Source organism: Vicugna pacos, chromosome 11 (genome assembly GCF_048564905.1).
Source record: "Vicugna pacos chromosome 11, VicPac4, whole genome shotgun sequence".
In the NCBI taxonomy this organism is placed as follows: Eukaryota; Metazoa; Chordata; class Mammalia; order Artiodactyla; family Camelidae; genus Vicugna; species Vicugna pacos.
Window position 1 is genome coordinate 78,713,596 of NC_132997.1, and position 27,520 is coordinate 78,741,115.

The 27,520-nt window shown below is 43.7% G+C and overlaps 1 protein-coding gene across 2 annotated transcripts in view; it reads left to right on the top strand.

The window, feature by feature from the left end:
- CNNM2 (cyclin and CBS domain divalent metal cation transport mediator 2) overlaps positions 1–25,256 on the top strand; it is a 126,084-nt gene extending 100,828 nt beyond the window's left edge. Inside the window, exons 2-8 of one of the 2 annotated variants that reach the window (XM_031682673.2) lie at positions 2,193–2,336; positions 5,057–5,194; positions 7,261–7,430; positions 17,377–17,470; positions 20,256–20,321; positions 23,990–24,174; positions 24,804–25,256. In XM_031682673.2, the coding sequence (XP_031538533.2) occupies positions 2,193–2,336; positions 5,057–5,194; positions 7,261–7,430; positions 17,377–17,470; positions 20,256–20,321; positions 23,990–24,174; positions 24,804–25,013 (1,007 nt within the window). In that variant the 3' untranslated portion in view covers positions 25,014–25,256. The remainder of the gene's footprint in view (positions 1–2,192; positions 2,337–5,056; positions 5,195–7,260; positions 7,431–17,376; positions 17,471–20,255; positions 20,322–23,989; positions 24,175–24,803) is intronic. The other variant, XM_031682674.2, reaches the window with a different exon arrangement.
- The last annotated feature ends 2,264 nt before the right edge of the window (positions 25,257–27,520 follow it).

Below are 27,520 nucleotides of genomic sequence, written 5' to 3' on the forward strand. Positions count from 1 at the left end.
TAAATCCATCACATGTTAACGTAAATAACATTTTTATTAAAAGTAACTTTTCTGAAACATAAATAGTAAAGTGTTACTGTTTGCCTTTCTGTGTATCTTTGTTATCTAGCTAAATGGAAGGTAGCTGGGTTCTCTCACCTTCTGCATTCAGTCTGTGCTGTATACTGTTTTAATTGAAGTGTAAAAAGAAAATGTGGCCTCACACAGATACGTATTTGGAAAAGGTGGGTGTTTTAATAGCCTTTTTGAATAATTGTGGCGGTTCTTTGATACTGTGCCAGAACTCCACAAGTGGTAGTTTCTTAAAGTTTAGTTGCAATGTTGAATCTGAAACTATACCAGTGGACTTTTGGTGCACTGTTATGTTAAAAGCTTTTGGTCCAAAATCTTCCTTACAGAATACTGGATATAGATCCTCCCTGACTCCAGGAAGTAGAGCTGGCTTCCTACCCCTCACCCTTCCCTGGGGGTGGACTAGAATTAGCGACTTGCTTCCAAGGAGTAGAATGAGGGGCAGGGGAACATTAGTAACATGATAGTGGAGAAACCTGGGAAACATGACCTTAACCAAGCGGCGAAGGGGAACATCACCTGTGATATCATGCAGCTGCTGTGTAAACCCTGATGTAATGTAACTAGAAAACACATAACCCCAGTCTTGGCACAAGAAAAACATCGGACACGTCCAAATCAAAGGACACTCTCCAGGATACCTGACCGGTTCTCCTTGATTGTCAGCATCACAAAAAGCAAGGGAAGACTGGGAGACTATAACAGAGCAGAGGAGACTGGGGAGACATGGCAGCTAAATGCAGTGTGGCACTCTGGAGTGGATACTTGAACAGAAAGAGGACATTAGTGGAAAAACTGGTGGAATCCAAATAAATTCTGGAATTTACTGACCATTACCATATCAATGTCAGTTTTTTAGCTGTGATGAATATCTCATGGTCAAGTAAGGTGCTAACAATTAGGGGGAGATGGAGTAAAGGGTATACAGGAGCTCTCTCTACTGTCTTTGCAACTTTTCTGTAAATCTAAAATTACTGCAAAATAAAAAGTTTTTAAAAGTCCACTGTTATACATTGCACTCTGAGCAAATCGTTTACCTACGCATGATTTGGTAATGTCATTGCCATGGCCATTTGGAAAAATACTGGTTCACTGAGTTACACAGATCTTTTAAATGTTGACGTATCTTCTTATTTGCTACTCGTCAAATCACATTTGTTAGCATCACCAACTGTCTCATCAGGAGCGTCTTTGTTGAGAAGCCCTCAAGCTCATGGCGGTCAATACAAGTTTCCCAAAAATTCTAGTTTTCCCTTGAAAGCGCAAATGTTTTCTTTGGCGGCAAACGCTGTGGTTGTTTTCCTTAATGTAACAGGCTCGTTTTGTTCATTTTCAAGAAAATGTCTGCCAAATATCCAAGTCTAAACAACCATGGTTTGTTTGTTCATCATTCATTCTTTCAAATAAAAATGATGTTCAGTGAAAAGCGGCTACTCCAACTTGCAACTCAGACAATGGCATGAGTCCCTTTCCTCAAGACAGCAACCATTTCCTTCAGAATGCAACAGAAGTGTTTTTTGTTATTTCATATTTTGTCACATACAGTATTAAAAGGTCCTCGGGAATCAAGGTCTAATGAAACTAATATCTTTTACTGTTTTTCATCAAGGATATTCATAAGAGGAACGGATTTTCTTCCCCTCTTACTGTGTGTGGTGGAGAAGACAGTGACCACTAGCACACTGACCACACCACCGCTGCCTTGTAGTAACCTAATGAAAATAGTTTGGCCTTGCTGACTTTCCTAAAAGGGTTTTGGGCACCCCTTAGGGGTCCACGGACCACACTTTGGGAACTGTTCTCCTAAAGTAGCAGCTGCTAAAAAGTCACAAAGGAAGAGCTGGCATTACTGAAGACCAAATCCACCAGGAAGCAGATGGTAATGTGGTGGTACCATGTGTGTAGACGATGTTTCTCTGGCTTTACTGGTCTTGCTTCTGATGTTTCATGAAGCTTTTTCATTGGCAGTATTTCCAAACGATATTTAAAAGCTGAAACGTAGACTTTGATAATCTGGTATCTGTGTTTACTGCTATTTTTTTTTATTATAATCATCTGTAAGACCTCATTCAGGAAACTCAGCAAATTACCTGTTCAACTTTGTTTTCTTTTCCTTAAAGGTAAATCTCACCTGGCTATTGTGCAGCGAGTAAACAATGAGGGAGAGGGGGACCCCTTTTATGAAGTTCTGGGAATTGTCACATTAGAGGATGTGATTGAAGAAATCATCAAATCTGAGATTCTAGATGAAACAGATTTATACAGTGAGTAACATCGCCTGAGTGTAATTTTCCAAAATCTTTGCTTTTATTTGTCGTGTTGTTTGTGAGTCATGTGACATCTCTCCAGCTATTGTCTGCCTGTTTCTAATTATGCATTGTGTGTGTAGGCTGGGTACCACCTGTCAGGATATTCCAGTCCCTTCATCAGGGAGGAAGAAGAGGAGGCAGGTCCTGTAATGTCCACTGGCCATGTTTTTTTGAAAAGCCAGCTGCTTCTAACCATTGATCCGGACATTCATTACTTGTCCTGAAAAGAAAACTCCATTCTCGGTTTTCACATTTATCTTACGTCTGGAAAAAGAATTGTTCTTTGGCTTAATTTTCATTTTACACAATTAGGCAAATTTTTTCAGATAAATTTGTTTCTACTTAAGGTCATAATTCAAGTTCTTGAACAGTGAGGGGGATTTGTTAAATTGATGGATAGCAACTGTTGAAATTGCCTTCTTTTGGAACCCATCAACCAGGGTAGAGGGGAGATTTGCAGGTGTAGCTTTGCTGAGGCAATGGTGGCACGGTGGCATATATATAGGAGGCAGAACAGGTTGGGGTACGTAATAAAATGTTCTTCTCATTCTCTGTTTCTCTGCCTTTTAGGCAGTGGGGTGGGGAGCGGCTTGGGCTGGGGAAGGGGAGTATCCACACGTGTTTGCCTAGGAGTAGGCTTGATCTTGGGCTGAGTGTTGAACGTGAATCCTATCTCATTAAAGTCCACAACTGCTGGACTGTGGAGGCTAAACCTTCCTCAGCCTCACTCTTAGCAAAGTAGTACCCTTCCAAGAGTTTCTCAATGCCAAAGATGGCCCAAGGCCTGAGATATTTGGGGCTCTCAAAGGTGATATAGAGAAAGAGCATCTGGGTTCTTTTTGTCCTGTTTGGCTTTTGAAGCATGACTTGGAGGGGAGAGTGGATCATTCAAGTGCCCTGGAGCACCTGGGACCAAGCCAGCGTTGCTCAAAACGGACTGATTTTTATTCAGTCCTGTTAGAAGGGAATGTCCCTCATTTGAAAATTGAAAAAATCTTCCATGCACCCTTAAAAAAATAAATTTTTATATTTGGCTTATGACCAGCTTCTGAAAATGTATCTTAGTTTTTCATCATGCCTGTATAGTGTTCTTTAAAAAAAAAAAACCCCACCAGTTTTTATGTTTTATCCTTTTGACTCTTGAAGAGTGATCGGAGATTTCATAATAGGGAATATGGTTATTTGTGTGAAAAGAATAAATTCTTTTCATCCTTCCTCACAGTGACTATTTGGTACCAAATGTGTGTCTGCACATTTGTTTCCCCAGGGGCATCACTCATCATGAGAAAGACAATTTAGACATTTGTGAGATTTTACGTTTGCACTGTAGTTCACTTCTTTCAAACCTTGATTAGATGCATTTCATATGTGACTTCATGAGATCAGAAGCTGAACTTGGGGTTCAGGTACATTCTTGATTTAGATAGGAGCTCAGGGATGATGACTGCCTTTGCCGTTAGAAGAGGATTTAAAATGTTTGCATTGATTCCCACTGCCTGATTCTAAAGAGAATTTGAGACAGAAGAAAATTACAGGCTGTGATTGCTTCTTGCAGGACAAGCCAAGTTAGTAATCACTCTGTTTTGCCCTTGGTATGAAATGGTAATGTGAAGATTCTTGATTCTTAGGGGATAAAAAAAAAAAAGCAAGCAGTTGGGGTCTTGTCTCTAACCTGGTTTTTTCTTGATTATTGCTTTGTCCAGAAAAATACTTGGGGAAAAAAAAGTGTTTGCGTTAGACACCTTCTAGATCAGGGGTTGGCAGACTACAGCCCACAAGTGCCTGCCTACAGCCTGTTTTCATATGGCCCACGAGCTAAAGTTTTTTTTAAAAAACATTTTCCAGTTGAAAAAACTCAAAAGAATAATTTTATTTTGTGACATGCAAAACAGTATGAAATTAAAATTTCATGTCTGCCGTAAAGCTTTCCTGCAGCACCACCATGCTCACGCATTGACAGATGGCTGCTTTTGCTGAACAGCAGAGCTGAGCAGTTACAGCAGGGCCCGAAGGGTTTACCGCCTAGCCCTTTACAGGGGAAGCATGCTGACCTCCTCTGAATGCCTTTCCTGCTATGTGCTTGACCTTGAGCATCTCATGGTCTGGGGCAGAAATGAAACTAACATATATTATTATTAAAACAGTGTTCTGTGAGTGTTCTTGTTTGTTTCTTGAGATTGTGTGTGTGTGTTTTCTCTTTCAGCAGAGGCCAGGAGCCTCTTACAGGCAGGGACACACTTCTGTGTCTCCTGTAGCACATGACTGGTCTTGACTGCGGTGAGGCGACACCGAGTCCAGGAGACTGTGTGCGCTCCAGGCCACATACTCTGTTGCTATGTGGCTGTATAGGCTGTACTGGGGGAGGATTTTTGTCTGTGGATGCCCTGTGATGTGCTTGTAAGGGCTCTCATGATCTCCATGAAGTGTGTTTATAGTGTGTTCTTACCTGTTTTGGATTGTGTCACGACTCTGCTGGATGGATTTGATGAGGATTCTCTCCCTCTTCCCCTTTGTGTGTGTGTGTGTGTGTGTGTGTGTGTGTGTGTGTGTAGCGTGCCCACAATCTGGAGAGAGAGCCTTGCCTTTCCAATAAATATATTATGTCACTTTCTTTCCAAAAGCACCCCAATCTAATGGACTGCATTCCTTTTTTCTGTTTTTCCTTCCTCCCTCAGCTGATAACAGAACGAAAAAGAAAGTGGCCCATCGAGAAAGAAAGCAAGATTTTTCTGCCTTTAAGCAGACAGACAGCGAGATGAAGGTTAAAATATCACCACAGCTTCTCCTGGCCATGCACCGTTTCCTAGCAACAGGCAAGTGCAGCTTATCAGAGTCTGAAATCTCTGCCAACCCTGGAGCGAGTTTCTCACCCACCGCTGACTGGGGTGGGCTGGGGGTGGAGACCGGGAAATGGGGTGATAAGTAATGCCACTTTTGTGTTTTGTTTTTTGTGTTTTTGTTTTTGTTTTTGTTTTGTTTTTGTTTTTTTTCTTTTTAAATTCTCTCCTCTCCTGTGTTCAGTGTCGGCATGAACCCTCTGAGACATTTACCAGGGGTGGACCAGTAACTTAAAATTGGTCTGAAAGGTAAGGATGAATGTTAGTGCCACACTGCATGTGAACAGTAGGCCTGGCCATCCGCTTCAGCTCAGCCCAGGGGAGACCAGCTGGCGGAGTAGGCTGACAGTGCCAACCAGACACCACCCCGTTGTGTGTCGGACAGTTGAGTAATTTTTTCTTCAGCTAGCCTTGGAAGAACAGTTGGACAGCAGTGGTAACGCAGCTGCTCTGATTTGCAAAGAAGAACGATAGATTTTCACAATTGAATTGTTACCCTTTACAGTTTTAGTGAAATCAGACATTCTCAGAACTCTGACATGGATTTCTTGATGGCCTCTTCCAACCAGAGTGTTAACCTGGGCCCGTTCCAGGAGGCAAGCGTTCACAGTATTAAAACCACCAACCCAGCCGGCACTGACTGCTCCAGAGAGGTCAAGGTCGAATGGACTTAAGAGACTGACTGACCCTGCTCACATCCCCAGATGGCTCTCTAGGTGAAGGGTGAGCTCTGTTGGCCAGGGGAAGTGTGAGAAAATCTGAGAGTACCCAGTGGCCTGTAGAAGACGTCTGTGTCCACGATGGGCAGCCAGTGCCTTTCAACTGAATGCAGTGTACTTAAAATATTTTGCAAAGAAGGCTAACAGCGGCCACGTGATGGAATGTTACGCACTCTTTAAAATCACGTTTTCTGATACCTGGAAATGCTCACCATATAATACTCATGACATGGGAAAATACTCATAGTTTGATGTAAAGTGAGAAGAAACAATATAAAACCGTGTGTACCTAAGACTATGCTTGCATTTTGTGTGTACACACATGTACCCGGCACTCGTGGCTAGGCAAGGTACTGGAAAGAAATGCTCACCAGTTGCTCAGAATGGTTATGAGTGCTTGGTTTATAGGTGATTTTATTTTCTTCCTTATCTTTTTCTGTATTTTCCAAAATTTCTGCCATGTACTATCTTATTTTGTTATTACCAGAAAGTCACAGAAGCTGATACAGAATTTATGTCTCATGTATAACTTAAAAATTTTTTAAACATATAAACCATATCTTTGACTTATCCTTTTTCTAATTCTGAAAATATGGTTCTTCATCACTTAAAAACCACAGTTTAAAACTAAATGTTATCCTCCTCTGCCTCTGAGATACCATGGAGCCGACTTCCAGGATAGCATCCTTAAGTCAGTGATTTGGGTTTTTGTTGTTTTAAATAAAATTGATACTTTTGTAAATTCAGATCAACATTACTTTTTTTTTTTTTTTTTTTTTTTTTTAGTTAGCAAGTAGGAGTGCATGTTGATGTGTGCACGTGCCTTGCTTTTATTCTGAGTCTCTACCTTCCTTTGTACCCAGACTCTCTCGGGGTAGTCGGATGGCAGACTGAGATGTGACGCCCTGTGTCTGTGCACCTGGTACTAACCCACACCTAGATGCTTCCTGATCTTTGCTTCTTCCCTTGGCCGTTGTTGGACCAGACTGTTGTGGCCTGTTGAAGGGCGTCCTGGCAGTCATAGAGCCTGCTTCTGGTTGACTTTTCATTTGTATCAGTCAGAAAATAAGGGTGTTTTTATGAGGACTCGAGCCAATGACAGGTTGCAAAGGAAACATTTTTACAGCGACAAACACGAGAATTCAGCATTTTCTAATTTCTCCCAGGTAATCTGCCCCCAGTGGATCACCAAACGGAAGTCTCGTTAATCCGTACCGTATCACTTTTGATTCCAAGTATTCTTATTCTCTGAACACCTTACTCACTAGTATCATTTTTTCCATCCATTTGAAGTGTAATATCAAGTTGTGTTTATATCTATAGAAGTAGAAGCATTTAGCCCATCCCAGATGTCAGAGAAGATCCTCCTAAGGCTGCTAAAGCACCCCAATGTCATCCAGGAGCTGAAGTTTGATGAGAAGAACAAGAAAGCCCCAGAGTACTACCTCTACCAGCGCAACAAACCTGTAGACTACTTCGTTCTCATTTTGCAGGTCAGAAGAATTAATCAATAGTTGTTTGGTCTCACTGAGCAACCTCCCGCCTCCAGCTCTGAGGAGACTTGGTGTAGGTGAACGGGGGACCAGGATTACATACGTGATTTCTGGGGGGGCCTTGTACCTGGGAGGCTTTCCTCTCCCTGTTTTCGTGTCTGCAAAATAGTGTCAGTATAAAGCAAGGTCATCAGTTGCTTTAATTTCTAGTACCGATGGGCACTTAGTGACTGCTGAGGCAATGAGGCATTCATTTGAAGAGTGATGAACTCAGTTGTTTGTATTTTTTGGAGAGTTTGGGGGACTTAACCTGTGCGTGTGCAAATTGTGGCTGGGCATTTGAAATTTAAGTGTCGTGAGTTCCTTGGGTTGTCTTTTTACCATCTTTTCTTTTTTCCACCCCCCATTAGGACTTGATCTTATACAACTTCCTAGAGATATCTATCTCTTCCCTTAACGCCATCAAAATAATCCATTTATTATTGGGTTTTTTTTTCCCCTGGTTATTAAACAGACTCTGAACAAGGGGCTGATGGGATAATCCATCTCTCATGGCAATGGTGACTTATCTCCTTCTCACTATAACATAAGCCACTATATAAAGTGAGAGGGTCCATCCATTATGAAGCCTCCTGAGGGGCTTTGTACTTGAGTTGGCAGGGGGCCCTGGCTGCATCCCAGTTTCACTGGCACAGCACAGTCCTTGGTGTGAAGACCAAGATAACAGAACAGTGAACAGAGTGCTAGTTTTATTGACTTCTTGTACCTCTTTATTGAAGAATTTATAGGAATTCTGTGTTTCAGAATGAGAATACCGTAAGCATTCTCCTATTTCTTGTTGACTTTCCTAGGTATGAACTGGAGGTATCATTACAAGAGTGTAATTAGCACTTGGTAGGCACATCTACGATTTACAGGAGTTCAGCAAGGTCCCGAGTGTCTAAATGAATTAAGGTTCTTTTTACTCGAAAATAACTCTTATCAGATGTCTAGATGTTAGGAACTCTGGGAAGTGTTGTGTTCATGCCCCGTGTTTGGACAGTTTGGTGAATTCTGGAAGCAGAAGTGAAGAACTGGAGAGAAATCTGTAGATGAACTGCTTATATGCCGCTTTCACACAGTCTGTCTGAAACTTCTGTTTGCAGGGTTTTTCATTCAGTACCCTGATTCTTCCACTAACCTTAGTCTCATTCTGAATTGTGTTTTTCTTTTTCTCTGGGGGAAGATAAGCTGGAAACTCTGCGGGGGGAACATAAGGAATTTATTTACTACAGTGAAGGAATGAAACATTCATGTTTCTTATAAAACCTAGATGTGAATATTCCTTAAACCTAGAGAAACTGAATTACATTAAAGACAGTTATTTAGGAGAACTCTGAGGGTTGACATTGTGAATTGCAGTGGTAATACTAGAAACTTGGTGGCTTTCAATTGTCGATTTTTATATAGTTAGCATTTATGAAGTTGTTGTTCAGTAATGCTCTGTTGGTATATAAAAAAGCTATTTCCTGGCTGATGGATCTAAAAATAGATTTTATGGAAGAGGAACTTAGACTCCTTGTCCCTTTATAAGTAAATCTTTAAAGATGAGACTTATGTACATGTACCTGCATTTGAATACCTACGTCATGTTAAATATTTATATAAATGTGACAAGTTCCTTGATGATGTCATGGGTTTTTTTTAATAGTGTATGTTCTGGATTTAAAGGATTTATGGAGGTGTTTAAATTATAGAATTTGGTGAAAATCGGGTTCTTGCAGGCCAGCTAGTTACCTGAGGGACCCAGAGTATAACAAAATGAAATCCCACAAGACCTTATCAATCTAGCACAGCTGTCATCACTTAGAGTATGTTCCACCCTAAAATGTCACTAATCCATCACTGGAAACTCATACCAAGTTATTGAGCATGTTTGACTGCATTTCAAGAGCATTAAACCAGGAAAAATGCAGCATATCCACCTCCCCTTCCTGGGCCCAGTGCCAGTGAGCTGCCCTCCTCTGCAGACACTGGAAAAACTCTTTTGTTAAGAAATTGATGTTTGGAAGTCTTTTATAATATGTATGATTAAAAGACGTTTATAATGATAAATAGAAACATCACTTTGAAGTTTAAACCCTAGATGAAATAAAGTCTAATCTATTCTAAGCAAACCATTAAATAAGCTTAATTGAAAGGACATTCTGTAAGTTATGGGGCACATATGTCCCACTACATATGTTTAAAAAGAATACAACCTTAAATTTTATCTGACAAAGTAGATTTTTAAATTAAATGTATTGTGATAAAAGCACAATAAATAGTGGAAGAAAGCTTTATTGGCTCTACATGCCTTAAATGACTTAATAAAATACACATATAAAACTAGAAATGGATAAGAACTTAATTTTGGTGTAAGCTTTTTCCACCACCATAAAAGGGCAGGTATACCAAGAAAAAATGTCGAGAGTTCTAAATTGTGTAATTAATAAAATTTTAAAAATTGAAGAAAATTAAATGTAAAGCCAGAGAAATACGCCTTTCAAAAAGTTCTGTGAGACTCCTTCATAAAAATTGGTCGTTTACTCTGTCACAGGTAAGTTCTAGTAAATTCAGAAAGATAGAACTTTCATAAAACTCACCTACAGAGATCATAATGAGATAAAATTAGACATAAAAATGCACAATTGAAAAGTACTAAGCCATTTAAAAATTGTGATCAATTCTCTTACGAAGGTTTGTACAGAACAGTGTATAACATGATCTCATTTGTGTTTGAAAAAAAAAAGTAATAATCGTTGCCTATAAAGAGGAGACTTGGAGGACTGTGGAAATAAGGTGGAAGGGACACTTCTCTCTAAATTTTAATTTCTTACCATGTGCATGTACTACCTATCTAAATAAATAATCATTAAAAATAGAATTAATGGCAAACTAAAAACCCTAAGTAGCAACTGAATCAGGGAGAAAATATAGACTATCATAAAATATATAGAATATCATAAAAGACTGTTAAATAATATAAATACCATGTATAGTATGTCAAAGGTCTAAGAAATTTTATTCTTTTAAGTACTCAAGAAACAAGACTAATTTTCTGTAATAGAAAAAGAGCAAAGCAACAAACTAAAAAGAGCAAATTAAATAAAGATTGTTATGAAAATAACTTCTAAAATGAAAAAGCCCTGGGGGGAGGGTATAGCTTAGTGGTTGAATTTGTCTTTAGCATGCATGAGGTCCTGGGTTCAATCCCCAGTACCTCCATCAAAAATAAGTAAATAAATGAGTAAACTTAATTACCTCTGCCCCCCAAAATAGAATAAAGTGAAAAAGCCTTACATCCCATGAATAAAATCAAGATTGGTTCTTCTAAAAGATTAACAATATCAATATTCTCTTGGCATAATTAATGTAATAAGAGAAAAACAAAACAAAACTAGGAGTTCTCACCAACCCCCCTCAAAAAAATCAGCTAGAATTAAAGGAATCACTTGAAAAGAAATTTGAGACTTTAAAGAACTCAGTTTCTATATTATATAAAGAAAACAAGATGATTTGATTGTCAAATGCATTCTTTAAGACAGTATAGCCTAATCTAAGCTCTGATGATATTATGGGCCAGTCTCACTTACCCACATTGATGGACAATTCCCAAAGGAAAAAGTAGCAGTTAAAGACCAACAACATATCCAAAATTATTCACGGTGACTGTGAGTGAATTAGGATTATTTTAGGAGTTCAGGGCTAGTTTAAGGACAACAGAACTAAAATATGCCACATTAATTAGGAAAGCTGTAAAGAAAAAAATCCTTATTTCAATAGACACCAGAAAGGCAACTGATGAAATTAAGCATCCATTCTTGATTTTAAAAAACAAACCAAAAAATCTGTAAAAAATCTGTGATGACAGTGAACAAGAAAGAACAAGTGCTATAAAACCAATCACATCCTTAAACCGGCAGCTTCCTTTTGGGAATACATATATACAGTCCCTCATATACATGCATCTCTAGAAAGAATTGCTTTTTATAAAGCTATTTATGCAAATAGATTTATAGCAAATAAATATTATAAAGTAGTAGAAATAGTTTGTATGTCTAAACTAATCAAATTTCAATATGAGAGAGTCATGAAAGTAGAAAGCATATACAAAAATTTCAAGTAAAAAAGACAGTGTGTGCATGTAGTTACAACTATTATAAACCATTTTTATAATATATATAATTGGTATTTATAGTAAAGGACTTATTGGTCCTTTGGAGGGTAAAATGTTTAAGCAAATAAAATAACATGCTTGTGCTTCCACAGCACATAACTGGATTATGATTTTAGTAAATATAAAGAATAATAGGAAATCAAGAGGATTAGCTTTTTTCTTTGCCAGTTATATAGTTGATAGAAAGGAATACTTTTTTTCTGGTGTTAATTTTTGTTGATTTCATGTCTCACATGTTCTGTTCAGTTGCCCCATCCCCTCTTTTTTAGGGCTTTTTTTTTTTTAAACATTTATGTTCTGTTTTATTTTATAAGGAAGAGGGAAAAAGAGATCAACATATGTTCTGGGATACTTTTTAGGGCTTCTGACATGATTTAAAAGGGGTTTTTCCCTATGGACTGAAATCTTCTTTTGTGGAGGTAACAGGTAGCATCTTAGAACTAAACAGCCTTTGACAATATTTAATATTGTCTCACCTGTTATTGGGAGAAGGAGGGAGGGTTAAGCCTTCAATACCAAACTTTAGCATGGATTTTTTGAGCTGTAGGTGAATAATGTTTCCTCTCTCTTGAGTCTTGTACAGGTAACACACCATGTTAAAGAAAAAAATTACTTGGGTACCTAGTGTTGACCCTATTTTTAAAAAATTAAATACGTATAAAAAATTAAAGACCTATAAATGTAAAACTAATTTAAGTTCCTTTTGAACACTTCGAGCTGAGAACGCGTATGTAAAACTGTAAACAAAACAAACTAGTAATTAGTATTCTAAATGTGTTAATGACAGTGGGTGATAGGAAAGTGCCACTGGTCGCAGAACAGTAGCAGGAATCTCCAGCCAAGGCTCTTGCATTAAGCGCACTTGGGTCCCCGTGTGCCCAGCAAGGACTGTCCCCTCCAGCCCTGTGCCCAGTTTGAGTGACTGTGTGTTTGTACAGTATGTTGTGCTATTAGTCGGCCTCCGCTGGGTGTGACTGGATTATTTATATGTTGTCCTCCTCTGTTCCTTTCTTTTTGGCTCAGTGTTTCTCACACTTTAATGTGCTTGGGAATCCCTTGGGGATTCAGCATGTCTGGGGTGAAGTCTGAAGTGCTTCATTTCTAACGAGCTCCAGTTGGTTGAGTAGCAAGTCTTAGCCACAGTGATTCCAGTAGTTAAATGCGACTTCTTCAGAGATTTGAGCATAAAGGCAAAGGCCGGCACTGACATCTGGTGGCAGCATTTGGTTAGAAGATGGTCAACCAGATGGCCTGAAAGATGTGTAAATTAACTTGGGACCATCAAAAAAAAATTTTTTTTTCAATTTAAACATTTATGAAGCAAACTTGCTGAGTCCCAGAACTACATCTGCGGACTCCAGATTGAAAAATGTTGCTAGAGGATGTCTGCGGGGGGGTGCCCCCCTCCTACTGGGCAGTGTTGGTGAACACAACCTGGCGTTTTGTGCCTCTGGCATTTAGTTACCTCCTTTTAGGTGTCAAACTATCTTGGTGATGATGACTTTAAAAACCAGAACAAAAAGAGAACTCAATCCCAGAGTGGGCCGGAGACCAAGTAGATGCTCAGCATATGGTATCTGAGGGTCTCCAACCTCCATGGGTGTGTCACCTCCGCTGTTCACCTGGTCTTGTTTGTGCAACTAGGGTAGCTCAGGCTTCCACCTTGGGGCTAGGTCTAGCCCGAGGCTGTTGAATACTTTGTAGATGCTTAGAAACGTTGAAAAGACTTATCTAATACCTTTTTCCAAAGAAAGATAGGCTTCTGTGGTAGTAACTTTACCCAGGACGCCAGCTTTGCTTGGGGTAGGGATGCCTTCTTCCTGTTTTGTCAATTTGCAAACATGAAGCCCTGGCTCCTCTTTGGGAGTCTGTGCTGTCCTGGTTTTTGTTTGTTTGTTTGTTTTTGGTGATATGCTAGATTAGAGCAAATTTGTGAATGTTTCACAAGTAAAACTGATAGGTATGGAAAATGTCGTTTTGTGGGAAGACACCTGATGATTTTGAGCCCCGCAAGCCGCTTCCTCGTGGGGCAGCCCTACTTTGTGTCCTGGTAGGTTTACTGGAACATGGTCACTTTTCTGAGCCATTGACACACATATATGAATAAAAAATGTGTTTATGGATGTTTCTAAAACTGGTCTGCCGGAAAAGCTTCACTCTTTTAGAGGGATATAGGACTGGGCAGTTTTTTAAACTTTTGGAATTGGAGAATCACAGAATGTTGGAACTGAAAGACCGACAGGGATCCTCTCCTCTCCTGCAGGTTTGTAAATGCAGTGAAGTTAGTCTAGTGCAGGGGTTCCTCAATGCTGATACTTGCTGAAGTTTTCACCAGTTTGAGGCAAAATGAGAAAGGCGATCGCAGTAAGATGTTCATAAAGCTGTAGGTATTCAGCTGACAGACCTATGTGTTATTCTGAAATGATATATTTTCTATATTTTGGGGGGTTAAAATGGGCTTTGGTGAAATGATGGTCACAGTAGATAGTTGTGTTTTAAAATATCTTTACTTTATGAAATAAAAATATGGCAACCCTCTCTCTGTTTCTGAGCAGGAAGGTGGATTTTCCTAGTTCTTGGATTACAAGCAGCTGGGAACTCCTGACCTAGTGTACTGACCTGGCAATCTGATGGCTCTGGATTAGGTAGAGTCCAGAAGGAAGAGAGCAGGGGCAGAGGGGCAGAGGAGAGATCCGCTGAGGTGGCTGTGAATCTTTGTGCAGCTGTCCTGGTTTAAATCTCAGATTCACAGCTTCTGGGCGAGTCTCGTGAGAGGCCAGGCTACACAGAGGTTCCCAAGCTGGGACTGTTGATCACAAATAGCCTTAAAGCAGTGATCCCCAAACTTTGCTGCATGCGAGAGTCACCCAGAGAGCTCGATTAAGGACCACACTAGGTAAATCAGAATGCTGGGACTGGCAGCCAGACAGCAGTGGTTTTCTTAATCCCCAGGTGTTTCCAGGGCACAATAAGGGCTGGGGATCTCTGCCTTTCAGTCTGCTAGGTAGAGTTTCTGAGCATGGGAGTCATGAGTCCTGCCCCAGGAATAGCTCCGTTCCGAGAGGTAGACCAGGTATTCAGTCTTTTGGCGAGTGACTGTCGCCCCACTGGTTCTGACAGTTGATCACAAAAGAATTGGGAACTGACACCCATTTGTGGTGACACAGAACATAGAAGGCCCTGTAGCTTGTTTAAAAAAAAAAAATCCGGATCAACTGGAGATCCATAAAGACGGAAGTTGTTAGGAGGCTCCGTGGCCTTTGATCCTTCCTCCTGGTTTTCTGCATAGAAATTCGGGTTATGAGATGGCCCTGCAGCCACTGCTGAGCTTACAACCAGAGGCAGATATTTTCATGCATCCTCTCTCTCGATACAAAATCAAGGATCAGTCCATGAGGAGATGGATAAGTAATGTTGCTCACCGTCTCTGAGCGTCATGTCCCTTCCCCTCCCCCCTGGGGGACCCTGCCCCTCTCAGGTCGGTCACTCTGCCCTGACTCCCATACTCCCTGCCCGGTCTTGGCCTCTGCTCCCCGAGTTCCTGCCGTGTCTCCCTCCACACTAACTTCCCTCTCGCCCTGAGGCCATCTGCACTCGGGGACCTGCCGCCTGTGCTGTGTCCCACCTGCCCTCCCTGCCTTCCCCTCCGACCTCTGATCCCTTTAGGAAAGTCGTCCTGCCGGCCCCCGGGGGCTCCTCTGTGACTCTCTGACCAGCCCTTTATCCTGAGGTCCTTCCCTCTCCGAGTTCCCATGGGGACAGTTGCCTGGTTCTGCTCGTGCCTGCTGCCCTTTGGTCCCATGTGGGTTTCCTTCTCTCCTGTCCTGGGTCACGGGCTGCAGTTACCCCTTGTCTCTGTCCATGGACTTCCTCTTACCATCTCCCAGATACCTGTTGCCAGGTTTGACCTTTTCCCTGACCTTCATTCTTCCCTTCCATCCTTTTTGATGGACTCTTCAAAAGGCCTTGTTTCCTGCAATTCTTCCTCTCCTCCCCCACTCCCCACGGATTCAGCCCCTTCCCAGCTGTTCCATTTCTAAGCTTGGGGTCCCCAGTCTTCAAGTCACTCAGAGCAGATTTCTCTCATGATTATTGACACCCCCCCTTTTACCCTTCTTCCTCCCTTGTGGTTCCACCAAATCATGTTGATTCCTTGTCTGTAGTGTCTCTAGCAACGTTTTCTCAGCCCCGTGGCTACTGCTCTAGTCTAGACTTGACCTTCCCACAGCTGTATTCCTCTGCTCAAGAACCTGAGCTCCTTAACCTGTCATTCAAGGAGCTCCATAGTCTGACTTGCTCACCAAGCTGCTTTTCTAAACCCTTCTTCCCTTGCAAACCCAGTGAGCCTGGCTGTCTGCTGTCACCCATCCCGACCTTCCTTGACACCGTTCCCTTTTCTCGGCTCAGATCCTGCTCTTCCTTAGATTTTCCTTCCTGCATAAAATTTATGCAGAACAGGAACCTGTAGGACCCCGCATGGTCAGGATTTTTAGTACCAATTTGTTTGCAGGTTGATTTTTATATTATAGCAAGAGAATTGGTTGGAGATTGGTAAAAGCCATACTTCTGTTGAGTGAAGAGAGACAACAGATGGTCTTCTGAGGAAGAGATTTGAGAAAGGGCTTCCATACTTGGGAATTTAGTGTAGGCTGATAGCAGTGGTCACGTAATAGAGTTGGCGTTAGCAGGTGGCACAGTGTAGCTTGTTGGTTAAGAGCTCGTTCTTTGGTTACTTCATCTTTCCTGATTTATAAGAGGGTGGTGACTGTCTGCTTCGTAGAGCTGTGAGCATTAAATGAATTAATAAAACACTGAATTGTTAGCACAGTTCCTTTTCAATAAATGGTAGCTCAGTTTTTGTCTACCCGTTGTGAAGGCTGCACACCAAGATACTCTCTTACTGGAGAGGCAGTAATTAGAGGAGAGATGGACAACAGCCATCTGACCCTTGGCTTGGAAATCTAGAATGCAGCTCACTTACAAGGATATCCCAGTGGCCCGGAAGATGCATGCTGAGCACCGACCAGGAAGGGCTGTGGTGAACCCTAGGCTACAGGGATGAATAAGGCGCAGTCAGTCTGCCCCAGAGGAACTGATAAGAGGGAAGGAGAAGTTGTGGTCAAGTCAGAGAAAGGAAAGAAAAGGGAGAACCTTTGGAGAGGGTTTTGTCCTGTCAGAAGGGGACTTTCTTAAGATGCCTTTTCGAGAGAAGAGAAGGTACCACCGTTGGCCAGCGAGATGTGTGCTCAGTTGGTCAGGACCTGTGCTAGGGAAATCAGAGTGAGTTCTGCCCCTGGGAGCCAGTTTAGTCCTCTCTGTTCCATGATCACAAACCGTGTTGACTCTTGACCTGACTCTGCTCAGACTCGGGCTCTTCTCGGGTGACCATCACCAAGCACTTCTCAGTGTTTGTCCCATGGATGGAGCAAGAACTCCATCTTTTTATTACTGGGAGGGCTCCTGAAGAATTCACGAACTGGGATGCTGGGACATGAGTGGACTCATAGAAATTAAACATCACATTGATGTCACCTCTGCCTTTCCAGCTAAATCCAGTTTTTCATATTTAAGATGAACTGACCCTCTCCTCTGTCTAAGTGGGAAAGATTATCTGAGGCTTTTGACCCCTTTGGGATTGTTGGGAAGGGAATTTAGACCACAATCTGAAGAAGGACCCAAATCTTACATAGAGTTGGCAAAGAAGTTTCATGTAATTGGACTGAAAACACTCCCTTTTTCTTTTCCCAGGGGAAGGTGGAAGTGGAAGCTGGGAAAGAAGGTATGAAGTTTGAAGCCAGTGCTTTTTCATACTATGGTGTAATGGCCCTTACAGCCTCTCCAGGTGAGTTTCCTTCTTGGCCTCTGGGTAGGGCCGTGTCTCAGGAAATAATGCCCTGCTGTCATCTTTCTCTTTGTGCCTGCCAGCTTACCCTATTTAAAACTTTTATTGAAATATATCATGTGTACAAAAATTACTGCTCAAATCATGTATGCCTCCATGAATGTTCAGAGTGTGTAGTTTAGACAGGAGATCAGGAGACAGGACATCAGAAACCCCCACCAGTGCACTCCTTTTAGTCACTATCCCTCAAAAGTAGCCACCATCTTCACTTCTCAGCATAGACTGATTTTGCCTATTTTGGGACTTTATTTAAATGGAATTATACAGGATGTAGTACATTGAGCCTGGCTTCTCAACACCCAGTGTTGTCCTTGTCACATTCAACAGTCCTGCTGTGTGTGCTTTTACTTAATTTCTTCTCATTGCTATACAGTGTTCTGTGCATTCATCCTTCTCATTGCTGATGGACACCAGGGTAATTTCCCGTTGGGGGTTCCTATGAATTGTGTGGCTGTGAACACTGTACATGTCTTTTGGTGAAGACATTTCTGCTGAGTGTGTATGTAGGAGCGAGATTGCAGGGTCAGCCTTAGTAGCTGCTGCCCAAATGTTTTCCAGAGTGGCTGTGCCTGGGCGGATGAGGGTTCCAGGTGTTCCTCAGCCACCTTGTGATACTGTCGAATCTTTTCGATGTTAACTGTTCTGGACATTTTTTTAATTTGCATTTTTTCTGAGGTTGATTGAGGTTGTTAACGTATACCCATTGCCTATAGCCAACTCTTCTTAACTAGAGAGCTGGCCAGTTGAGTCAGGCAACTAAAGGTGAGGGTGCCACGGGCTAAGTGCTCTGAGCACAAGATGGCAGCAAACACGGGTACCTGGCTCACCTTTGGGATGGGACTTCAAGGGTCCCTCTTGACATTGCTGGCTTTGCTGCATAAATGTGTTCTCGCTACCTCACCCTGGCTGGAACAGGGCAGACAGGTAAACAGCGGGGCTGGAGTACCACCTTGTGGCCAAAACACCAAATGACATGCTGTGCTAGGAAATAACTGTTAAAAACCTCAAACTTAAAAATAGCCCATCCTAAAAGAATGCTGGCATTCTTTAAAACCTGGTTTTAAAAGGGGAGGGGACACCTCCAGACAGGTCTGGTTCATGATGTTGGACCTTATCTATGCGCCACACAATTTCTCAGGCACCCAAAGATGTGAGAGTTAGAAAGCCAGAGAAATGTCAAAAATTCCTGTCACATTTCTAAGCCTCCCGTACCCCAGATGCAGCTTCTCATTATTCTGGTGCAGGTTTTTGAGTCAATAGACCAGTGTCCCCATTGTCAAGTCCTGACCAACTGCCAGTGCAACTCCCTTACTTAGTAAGTATCTGCTGTAAACTTGAAGGTTAGCTTATCTTTTCACTACTGGTGAGGGGACAGGGAGATTCTTAACTAGGTCAGGAAGACTGGGTGACAGCCTCAGTTCCATCATTGATGGGTGACCTGACTTTGAGAAAGGCCCTTGGCTTCTTCATTATTAAAAGGGTCTAAGATTACCTCCTGTGATTGTTAGAAAAATAGACCGCGATGACACTCACACGAGTGCTTTGTAACCTTCACGGCCCCAGAGGAAATGTTTGTGTAACGCAGGTAGGGGTTGAGATTGTGACCATTGCTCATCAACCAACCTTAAATTAGTCCCAGATTAGCAGAACTGGATTTATAAGGTGGTTTTGAAAAGAAAGCTGGAAGAGTAGAGTTGCATGTTATTGATTGCTAGTTCTTGAAACCTGAACACTAGCCTAGTTCATATTGAGCTGTGGATTCATATAAGGGCAAATCCCATTCAGAAAAGGAATTGAAGAGCGGGCCTTCCATGTGGAAAGCGTGTGGGGCTGCTGTGGCCTACCCCGGTCTGGAAATGCTAGGAAGGGAGGGAGTTTCATTAGTAGCATCTTACTACAGAGCACGGTGTTTTACTTGACTTTACAATCAGGATTTAGGATTTTGTGTACTCATTGAGAGATGCAGTTAGTACTGTAATCTCAAGATAATATTTCTATGTGTGAATGCTGATTGCCTAGAAAGATCCTACAGTAATTAGTCATCAAGACCTGCCCATTTATGCCAATTATGCCTCAATTTAAAAAAAAAAAAAGAAAGAAACCCTATCCAGAACATACGACTCCTGCGTGGCAGGGTGTGTTGACCGACTTTTCAGTCAGGTGGAGGCGGTGATGAGGATGGCTTCGGTCTGCCATTCCCAGGAAGTCTGTGTATGATGTGCTTTAGTTCCCTTCCATTAACACTTTGAATTGCTTCAGAATACTTCAGAATTTCAAGGCATCAGGTCAAAAGTTACAGTCAGTCTTCATTAAGAATGGAAATGATTTGCGTAATTAATTGCTTGCCATGGACAGGGACGCTGTGTCTGGGTCCCGCTCTTGGGGCAGTTGATTGATCGAGCTCCCCTCGGTGTGGCTGGCTGGGATTGACATTCTTAAGAGCACGTTTTGAGCTATAAACCCCAATTGGGTATTAGTGGCTTAAGGGATTTCTGGTTTAGTAAAGAAGCACGTGAGTTGGATTTCTCCTGATTTCAGCCTCCCTGTATTCTTCCTGGAAAGTAGAGTGTGTTGTTTTTGTCTGTATCATATCATACAGGCTTCTGCATTTCTAGAATTGAATGCTCACGTTGGGAGAACAGGTATCCACTCCTGTCTCCTGATTACAGAGATCTCCTTTCTTGCTTTTTGATGCGGTCTCACCCTGTTTTTCTCCATTTTTCAGTTCCTTTGTCCCTGTCTCGTACCTTTGTTGTCAGCAGAACAGAGTTGTTAGCAGCAGGTTCTCCAGGTAATTCTGCATGTTTCCTTTTCATAATTCTTCTGATTGCCTCCCCTGACCCCGCCAAAGCCCGGCTGGCCAGGTCTGCTCCCTTTATTTGGTCAAGGCCACTTTCAGCTTTTCTTTGAGCTCTAGAACTCCATGTTTCTATGACTTAACGGTGAGCTGTCCAGGAAGGCATAAGCCCCCCGCAGATGGGAAGGGTCTGGGAGACGGAAGGGCATCTTGGAACATGAACAGTGATGACCCTGGAAGGGGACACAGGTCCTCGGTGTTCCTGTTGTCCCACCCACACTGCTGACTTTGGATTTTCTGGCTAGCAAAAGAGGGCTGCCCCCCCGATACTTTCTGTGATCTCAGCAAAGTCATGAGGCCCCAGGGGCCTCAAAACCTGATGATACTTCTCCAGAATACACTCAGCCAAAAGCCTGAAGGGCTCTGAACTTTTCTTGGTACCCCATCTGCAGAGGCCCCAGCATCCCTGTTTCGTTGGTCCTTTTCCTGGCATCCGTGTGAACGAGGCGCACGTATTTCTGCCCTCTGTCAGGCAGGTGGCCCTGCTTCTCCTGTCTCCCTCTCTCTGTTTCGAAATTAGCACTGTGCACATTCCTACCAGCTGCTGGTTACTGCCCTGCAGGAGCTTGGTCGTGCCTGACTCATATGTCCAGCTGCTAAAAAGAAAGGCAAAGGTTTAATCTCTCTTTAATTAAAATTGCTGGGCTTCCCTATTTGGTAGTACAACTTTTCTGTATTTATTTGGTTCCATACAGCTTATATTTTTAAATCTGGCTGATGAAATGTGCATTTATTTCATAATCCAGTTTCAGCAAAACTCTAACATCCTGATACTTGGTAAAGGAAGCAATGCTTAGAAGCTACTATTCCCTTAGATCTCTGCTCTTAAAAAACATGGGGTGTTTGGGCATATTGGGTGTAAGATACTATTCGTAGGACTATTTGAATCAGACCAGCTGACAGAGTATACACATAGATTCATACATGTATGTATACACACACGTGATGTGCACATGAATGTGTATTTACTTACATGTATGTTTGTATTTTTTCCTCCCCATTTTATTTGCTGGTATCTGCTACCTATTTAAAATGTCATGGATGATGTAGAGTGACTTTTGAGTGAAGCTCATGGAAATCTCATTTGTGTGTTACTTTTTTTTTTTTTTTTTTTGGAGAACTTAGAGATTTCTTAGCTCTGCCCACTCCATTCTGATCCAGTAATAGGAAAATCTGTTTTGTGGCTCCAGGTCTTTAGGGATGCTGGCATTATAATAATATGATAACTAATAAATGGGAGTTGAACTAGACCAGTGAATTCTAGCCTGGTGGTTCCAAGGGAGGAGGCTAGGAATGTTCCTTTGTTGTATCTTTCTAGGTCACTAGCAAAAGAAAGAATTCCTAGGTAGAATGAATAAGCCAAGACAAAAAGCAGGAAGAAAATACTTCTGAGAAGGCCTAAGAGGAATTAAAATTGAAAGTTTTTTTCATATTTCATAATTATTTCAAATTTATGTAAATTTGGCAACAAAACATGACCTGAAGTCGGGGGTGGCCACTTCACGCCTTTGCTCTCTTCGGTGTGAACACTCAAGTGTCTCCCTGCCTGCCGGTGAAAGGCTGGTCATGCTGGGTTCCCGTCAGGTTGCAGAAGACATCCTGGAAGACAGGGTCTGCTTCTCTGGACTGTGGCTGTGACACCAGGCAGTGGGTTCCTGGCAAAGGAGAGGGTTCATCTCACAAAAAAACAGGGCAGTGGGTTGAGAGGAAGCTGACAGCGAGTCTAGATACCTTGGGAGACCAGAGAATTTGCCCTGTAATCCTCTTCAGGAGGAAATAACAGGAGACTGAGAAGTCCCGCGCATAGGGTCTGGTCAATAAGAAAAGGACCCTTTAAATGTTTTGTTTTTATAACCTTAAATTGTAACATGCAGAAGTAAATGACCATTTCAGAAGCACCTGTAGATTTGAGGCTAAAGCCCAGGGATACTGTGGGATGCCTTGCTTCAAAGAGCTGTTTCATCCGTCATCAGCCAGCATGAAGTTATCACAAGCACAGAGAAGCTTTATCCTGAGGGTAGGCACACAGCGGAGAGGTCGGGGATGGCACTCATGGAGAAAAGTACAGCAACGTTACCGAGGCTCAGTTATCAGGCACTTATCTGATCTCATTTTGAATCTTCATCAGACCTTATGAGGCAGGTACTGTTATCCGCCTTTCACAGATAGGGAATCTGAGGCTTAGCAAAGCTGGGTCAGAGTTCTGTCCTGCTAAAGAGAAAGGCATCTGCTAAATTATCAATTTGCCTTGTTCTCATGGATAAGTGGAGGCAACAAGAGGATCTGCTGCCAAGTGTAATTTTGACTAACAGTGGAGAATTTCATGACACGAAAATTGTAGAGAAAATGGTGACATGAAAATTTAAGGAGAAATTGAACTCATCATATGGGGTTCCTTGGGGACTTGCCATGTTTTGTTCTACATGTCGTATCCTAAGAGGGACGTTTGCTGGATGGAATCTCAGATGGTGGTCAGATCGGGTCGGGGCGGGGGAGAAACATGTGAAGAATGGCTGAGTTATTCAGCCTGGAGAACTATCTTTAGACTTCTGACGGCTATTCCAAGTAGCAGAGGAATAAAAGTTACTTGGTGGAGCTCTATCGAGTGGAGGGGAGACTGTCATTTGGGGAAGCAGATTTTGATGAACGTGATGAGAGATTTCCCAATGGTTGAAGGGTGGGACCAGCTGAGAGCCAGTCAGGGACACACTGCAGAGAGGAGCCAACCATCGGGGGGAGAACTGGTCCCCTGTGATCCTGGGGCATTGTGGGACATTGTGCAATTCAGGAGCTGTCCAGTGTGGGCTCCCAGTTGATATTTGTGCAATAGGTTTGATCAGAAGAGCAAAGATGGAAGATGCTTCGACGGGCGAGATGGGTTTTATTTTTAATGGAATTTATTAGAAACTGTAGTGAACTTGCCTGTGAGAGCAGCAGCACTTAGACTCATCTGAATTTCCTTCCACTTTGTTTTAATGAAAAGGTACTGCTGGGCTCACTGAAGGGAACCTAATCAAACCTTCTAGGGTTTGGTGTCTTCCAGTGTTCTTGAAACCCTGTAATGTCCTCGGGCTGCCTGCCGGGGGTGCTTTTGGGGTCAGAGGCAAAGATAACAGGTTTGGCTGGGAGGTACGGTATGAGCAGACAGAACTGTTTGGATGCCTTTAGAACACATCTTGATTTGTGAACATTCTCAAGAGTCCTTTATTTGCTTCTGGCAAAATAGTGAACTGCTGTCTTCGCAGGCCTGGTTTTGTGTCCAGTAACTTCAGTGTTTTGGGCTCGCCTCCCCAGTCTGTGCTGCTGACGTAGCGCAGCCGCGGGGTCTGCGCCGCCTCGGGGAGACCCGGGAGGCCTGGGTCTGTCCACACTGCCGGCCGGGCAGCTGAGCTAAGGAACCGTGTCTGAGGGGCGGCCGTGGACGTGCTCTCCGGGGCCCTGCAGGCGAGCACCCGCCCCGCTGAGGCGTCTGGTATAAGTTGATTGCGCTTGTCTGTTTGTTATTACCTTCTTATTTGGAAAATAAAGAACTGACTTTAAGTTATATCTACCTCACTTAAAAGGTGGTTGGGTTTTTTTTTTTTTTTCTTCCTCCTTTCCAGGTGAAAACAAGTCACCTCCTCGCCCGTGTGGCTTGAATCACTCGGACTCTCTCAGTCGCAGCGACCGGATTGACGCGATAACACCAACGCTGGGGAGCAGCAATAATCAGCTCAACTCCTCGTTCCTCCAAGTCTATATCCCTGACTACTCAGTGCGAGCCCTCTCTGATCTCCAGTTCGTTAAGGTAAGAAGCGAGGGCGGCCTGGCCGGGCCTGGCAGGTGGCGGTCAGCTTCCGCAGCGAGCGTTGGGAGCTTTCCCGTGGTCGTTTGGCGGGTGCCCTGCCTCCAGCTTCTGTGCCCAAGACTCAGGCTGGGAAAAGCATGGATCTCCTTGGCTCTGTCCAATGAGCTGCCACATCCCAAGTGGCTTTTTCAGGGAATGAGAGCTGGAGACGGTGAGAAAAAGTAAACCTTCCCAGCCAGTCTTCACGGGCTCGTGACTCTGAAAGACTTGCTGAGATGGGGTGGGAAGAATCCTCCGCTAGTCCCTGCCCTGGAAACGGGGTTCTTCGTCTGAAATAAAGACGGCTTCTGGGGAACAAACTAGCTTCAGCTGATTGAAGACTATGTCCGTTTTCTAAGTCTCTGTGAAATTTTGAGACATTTGAAAACAACTTCTATCTATAGAAACTGACTTTTTCACCAGAGTCAACCTGAACTTTAAAAAAGTGGCTCAGTTATAAGGATGATTTTCTCCTAGAGCAACTGCCAGGGGCCTCTGGGGGGATTTAAGGTGTCATAATACCAGGTGGAAACCAGGGGGCCTAACAAGCATTCTCTCAGTCTGTTTTCTCTACCATCTCCTGGCCCCAGATCTCAAGACAGCAATACCAAAATGCCTTGATGGCATCCCGGATGGACAAAACTCCTCAGTCTTCAGACAGTGAAAACACTAAAATTGAATTGACTCTTACGGAGCTGCATGACGGGTTGCCAGACGAGACGGCCAACTTGCTTAACGAACAGAACTGTGTGACGCACAGCAAGGCCAACCACAGCCTGCACAGCGAAGGCGCCATCTAGGCCGCCCGCCCGCCCCCATGCCCCGGCCCCGGCGTCTGACTGTGAGCCCCTTTGGTGTGAGCTTGTGTGCCACGCTGCATCCTGCAACATCCTGAGACCAAAGACTTTGTCCCCTTCCTGGAAGCAGCAGAGGAGGCCGGGGAGGGCAGGAGTCGTGAGACACACAGCTGGGGCGTGGCATTCGAGATTGTGGAGAGGAACTCCTTCCACCCAAATAGAATCATGTTTATTTTTTCAGCTGTACCTTTTACCATTATTCACTCTCCTCCTCCCTCGATTTGCATGAAGTTGAAAATTGTCGCGATTTATTTTTTTCGAGAGATGTTTTTAAAAAGTGTCTTTGGCAGAGTTTTAAGTGATTCTGTCAAAACTCTGCTGTGACCCCATGATGTGACCTTAAGAGGATGGACTTGCCCCTCCAGGGGCCTTCCTTGGGCCCCCCAGGGAGAGCGCACCCTTCCTCTGTGCCCCAGTGGGTGTCGATGTTGAACTTGAAGGATGAATGAAAACCGCGTTGACACAGACCTGCCGGCACTGCAGTTGGGGCCCACGCAGGGACCCGCAGTCGCCTCTCTGAGCTCAGTGTTGTTTTAAGTTAATGTCTAACGGTGTCCCTTTCTCTCAGAAAGGTTTAACATTTGCTTGGAATGTGATTTTGCTCCCACTCTAAGGAATTTTTATCACCAAAATGAATGTTAATGAATTTTAAACCGATGGTTTATCATTGGCAAGAGGCAAGGTGACTTCACCCCGACGTTCCTACAGCCGGGGCTCTTCCCCGCCCCAGCGCCCCAGCTTGCAGAACGCCGCCCCCCACCTCCCCGTCCTTGCTCTTGTTAACCCAAGATGCTGCTACACAGATGCCAAATGGAAATCTTCCACAGGGCTTTTGAGTAAACTGGTAGTGTGGAGTCCACGCTCCTCCCCTTCCTGCTGGGACGTGTGTCATTGTCAGAAAAGGAGTTGGACCTTCCAGCTGTGCTCTGTGCCGAGAAGGCATTCCTAGACCCATGTATTTAAAGGAGGGAACGCTGGGGGCTGCCAACCCCTGCTGCTCCTTCCAGGGAGCCGACTGTCCCTCTTCCCCTCTGTCTTTGGGCCCATGGGGACCTCTGTGCCTCCTGCCTCAGATGCGGCCCACACCACAGAGGTTGCCTGTACAGCCAGGGTCAGATCGGCCCCAAACAGGGATTCAGAAACCAAATGTGTGTTGTGGCCATTTCACGTGTCTCTGTCTTATTTTAATACCAAATTCATCATGTGTAGTGAAATTAATGTCAGGAGCTATTTGAGTGATTGTGTTATTAACTATCTTACCTATGTTTTAAGTGTTAACCCAAGGGATGTGTGCATTTTGTCGGCAACATTGAACACTGAAATGAATGCCTACTGACTACACTTCCCACGTAGAGCTATTAGTCCACGCTGCATCCAGTCACTAGGCAAGAAGATAGCTTTTCCTCCGGTGGGTCTCACTGAACGAAGAGAAGCCCCGGGGCTAAGCGGCAGTTTTCTTCTCCCTCCTCCAGGTAGGACTGTGCACCCCAGCTCGGCTCTAGAGGTGGGAGCTGCAGTTGAGGAATAACCAGCACCACGCTGGGCTTGCCTCCCGGCGAGTAGCTTGGTGGCTCCGGTGTCGGATGCATGCCTGGCGCAGTGCGTCCTCTGGGATTCAGTCCTGGAGTGGCTTCTTTGGAAGATGTCACGCCCCTTAGCAAGGGAAGCACTGGCCTCGCCTGGCAGAAGTCACAGGGTGCCCCCTAAGAGGGCAGAATGGCCTGCTGCTGGCACTCAAGTTGGCCACTGTGGGATGGCACTCCCCCCATGTAGCTTGATGTGGGGACCCCATGTGAGCATCCCCTTTTATAAACGGATCTGTCCAAGTGTAAAGGTCCCACTTCCTTAAGAAGCATTTAGCTGAGCACAGCGCCAGTGTGACAAGACACAGGAACTGGGACTGTGTGTAAGGGGTGCAGAAATGACAGGGAGTTGCCGGTAATGAAATGAAACTCGGGCTTTGCTGGGGAGGAGGCTTCTGCCCCAACCGCCACAGCACGCTTGGGGCTGGCCTGCACTGGCCGTCCCTGTGGTCTGGGGGGGGCTGGCTGCCAGCCCTGGCTCCTCTGGCCTCCAGGATCTTTGCCTGTCTGCCTCCCACACAGCCCCTCTCTGATGCGGCTACTGGAGGGAGCCCCGGAGTTAGCATTACTGTGCTGGGTCTTTTTCAGAGCCCCACTGCTCCTTTCTGAGTCCTAAAGCTCTGTTGAGAGGATCCCAGCTGCTGGCTTCTCGACTTCAGGGAGAAAGAGAACTTTTTAATACTGTCTTACCTGTTCAGTGTGTGGCTTTTTGAAAAGACCTCTGTACAAAGGATATGGCAGGGGGCTTGGTAGCAGGGCTCCCCAAGGATGAAATTTTAGCCGCCCAAGTTCATATTTATTTTCTATAAACCACTCTTTACCTTTGATTATTCACACTGTTTTATAACAACAGGAAATCCAAAATGT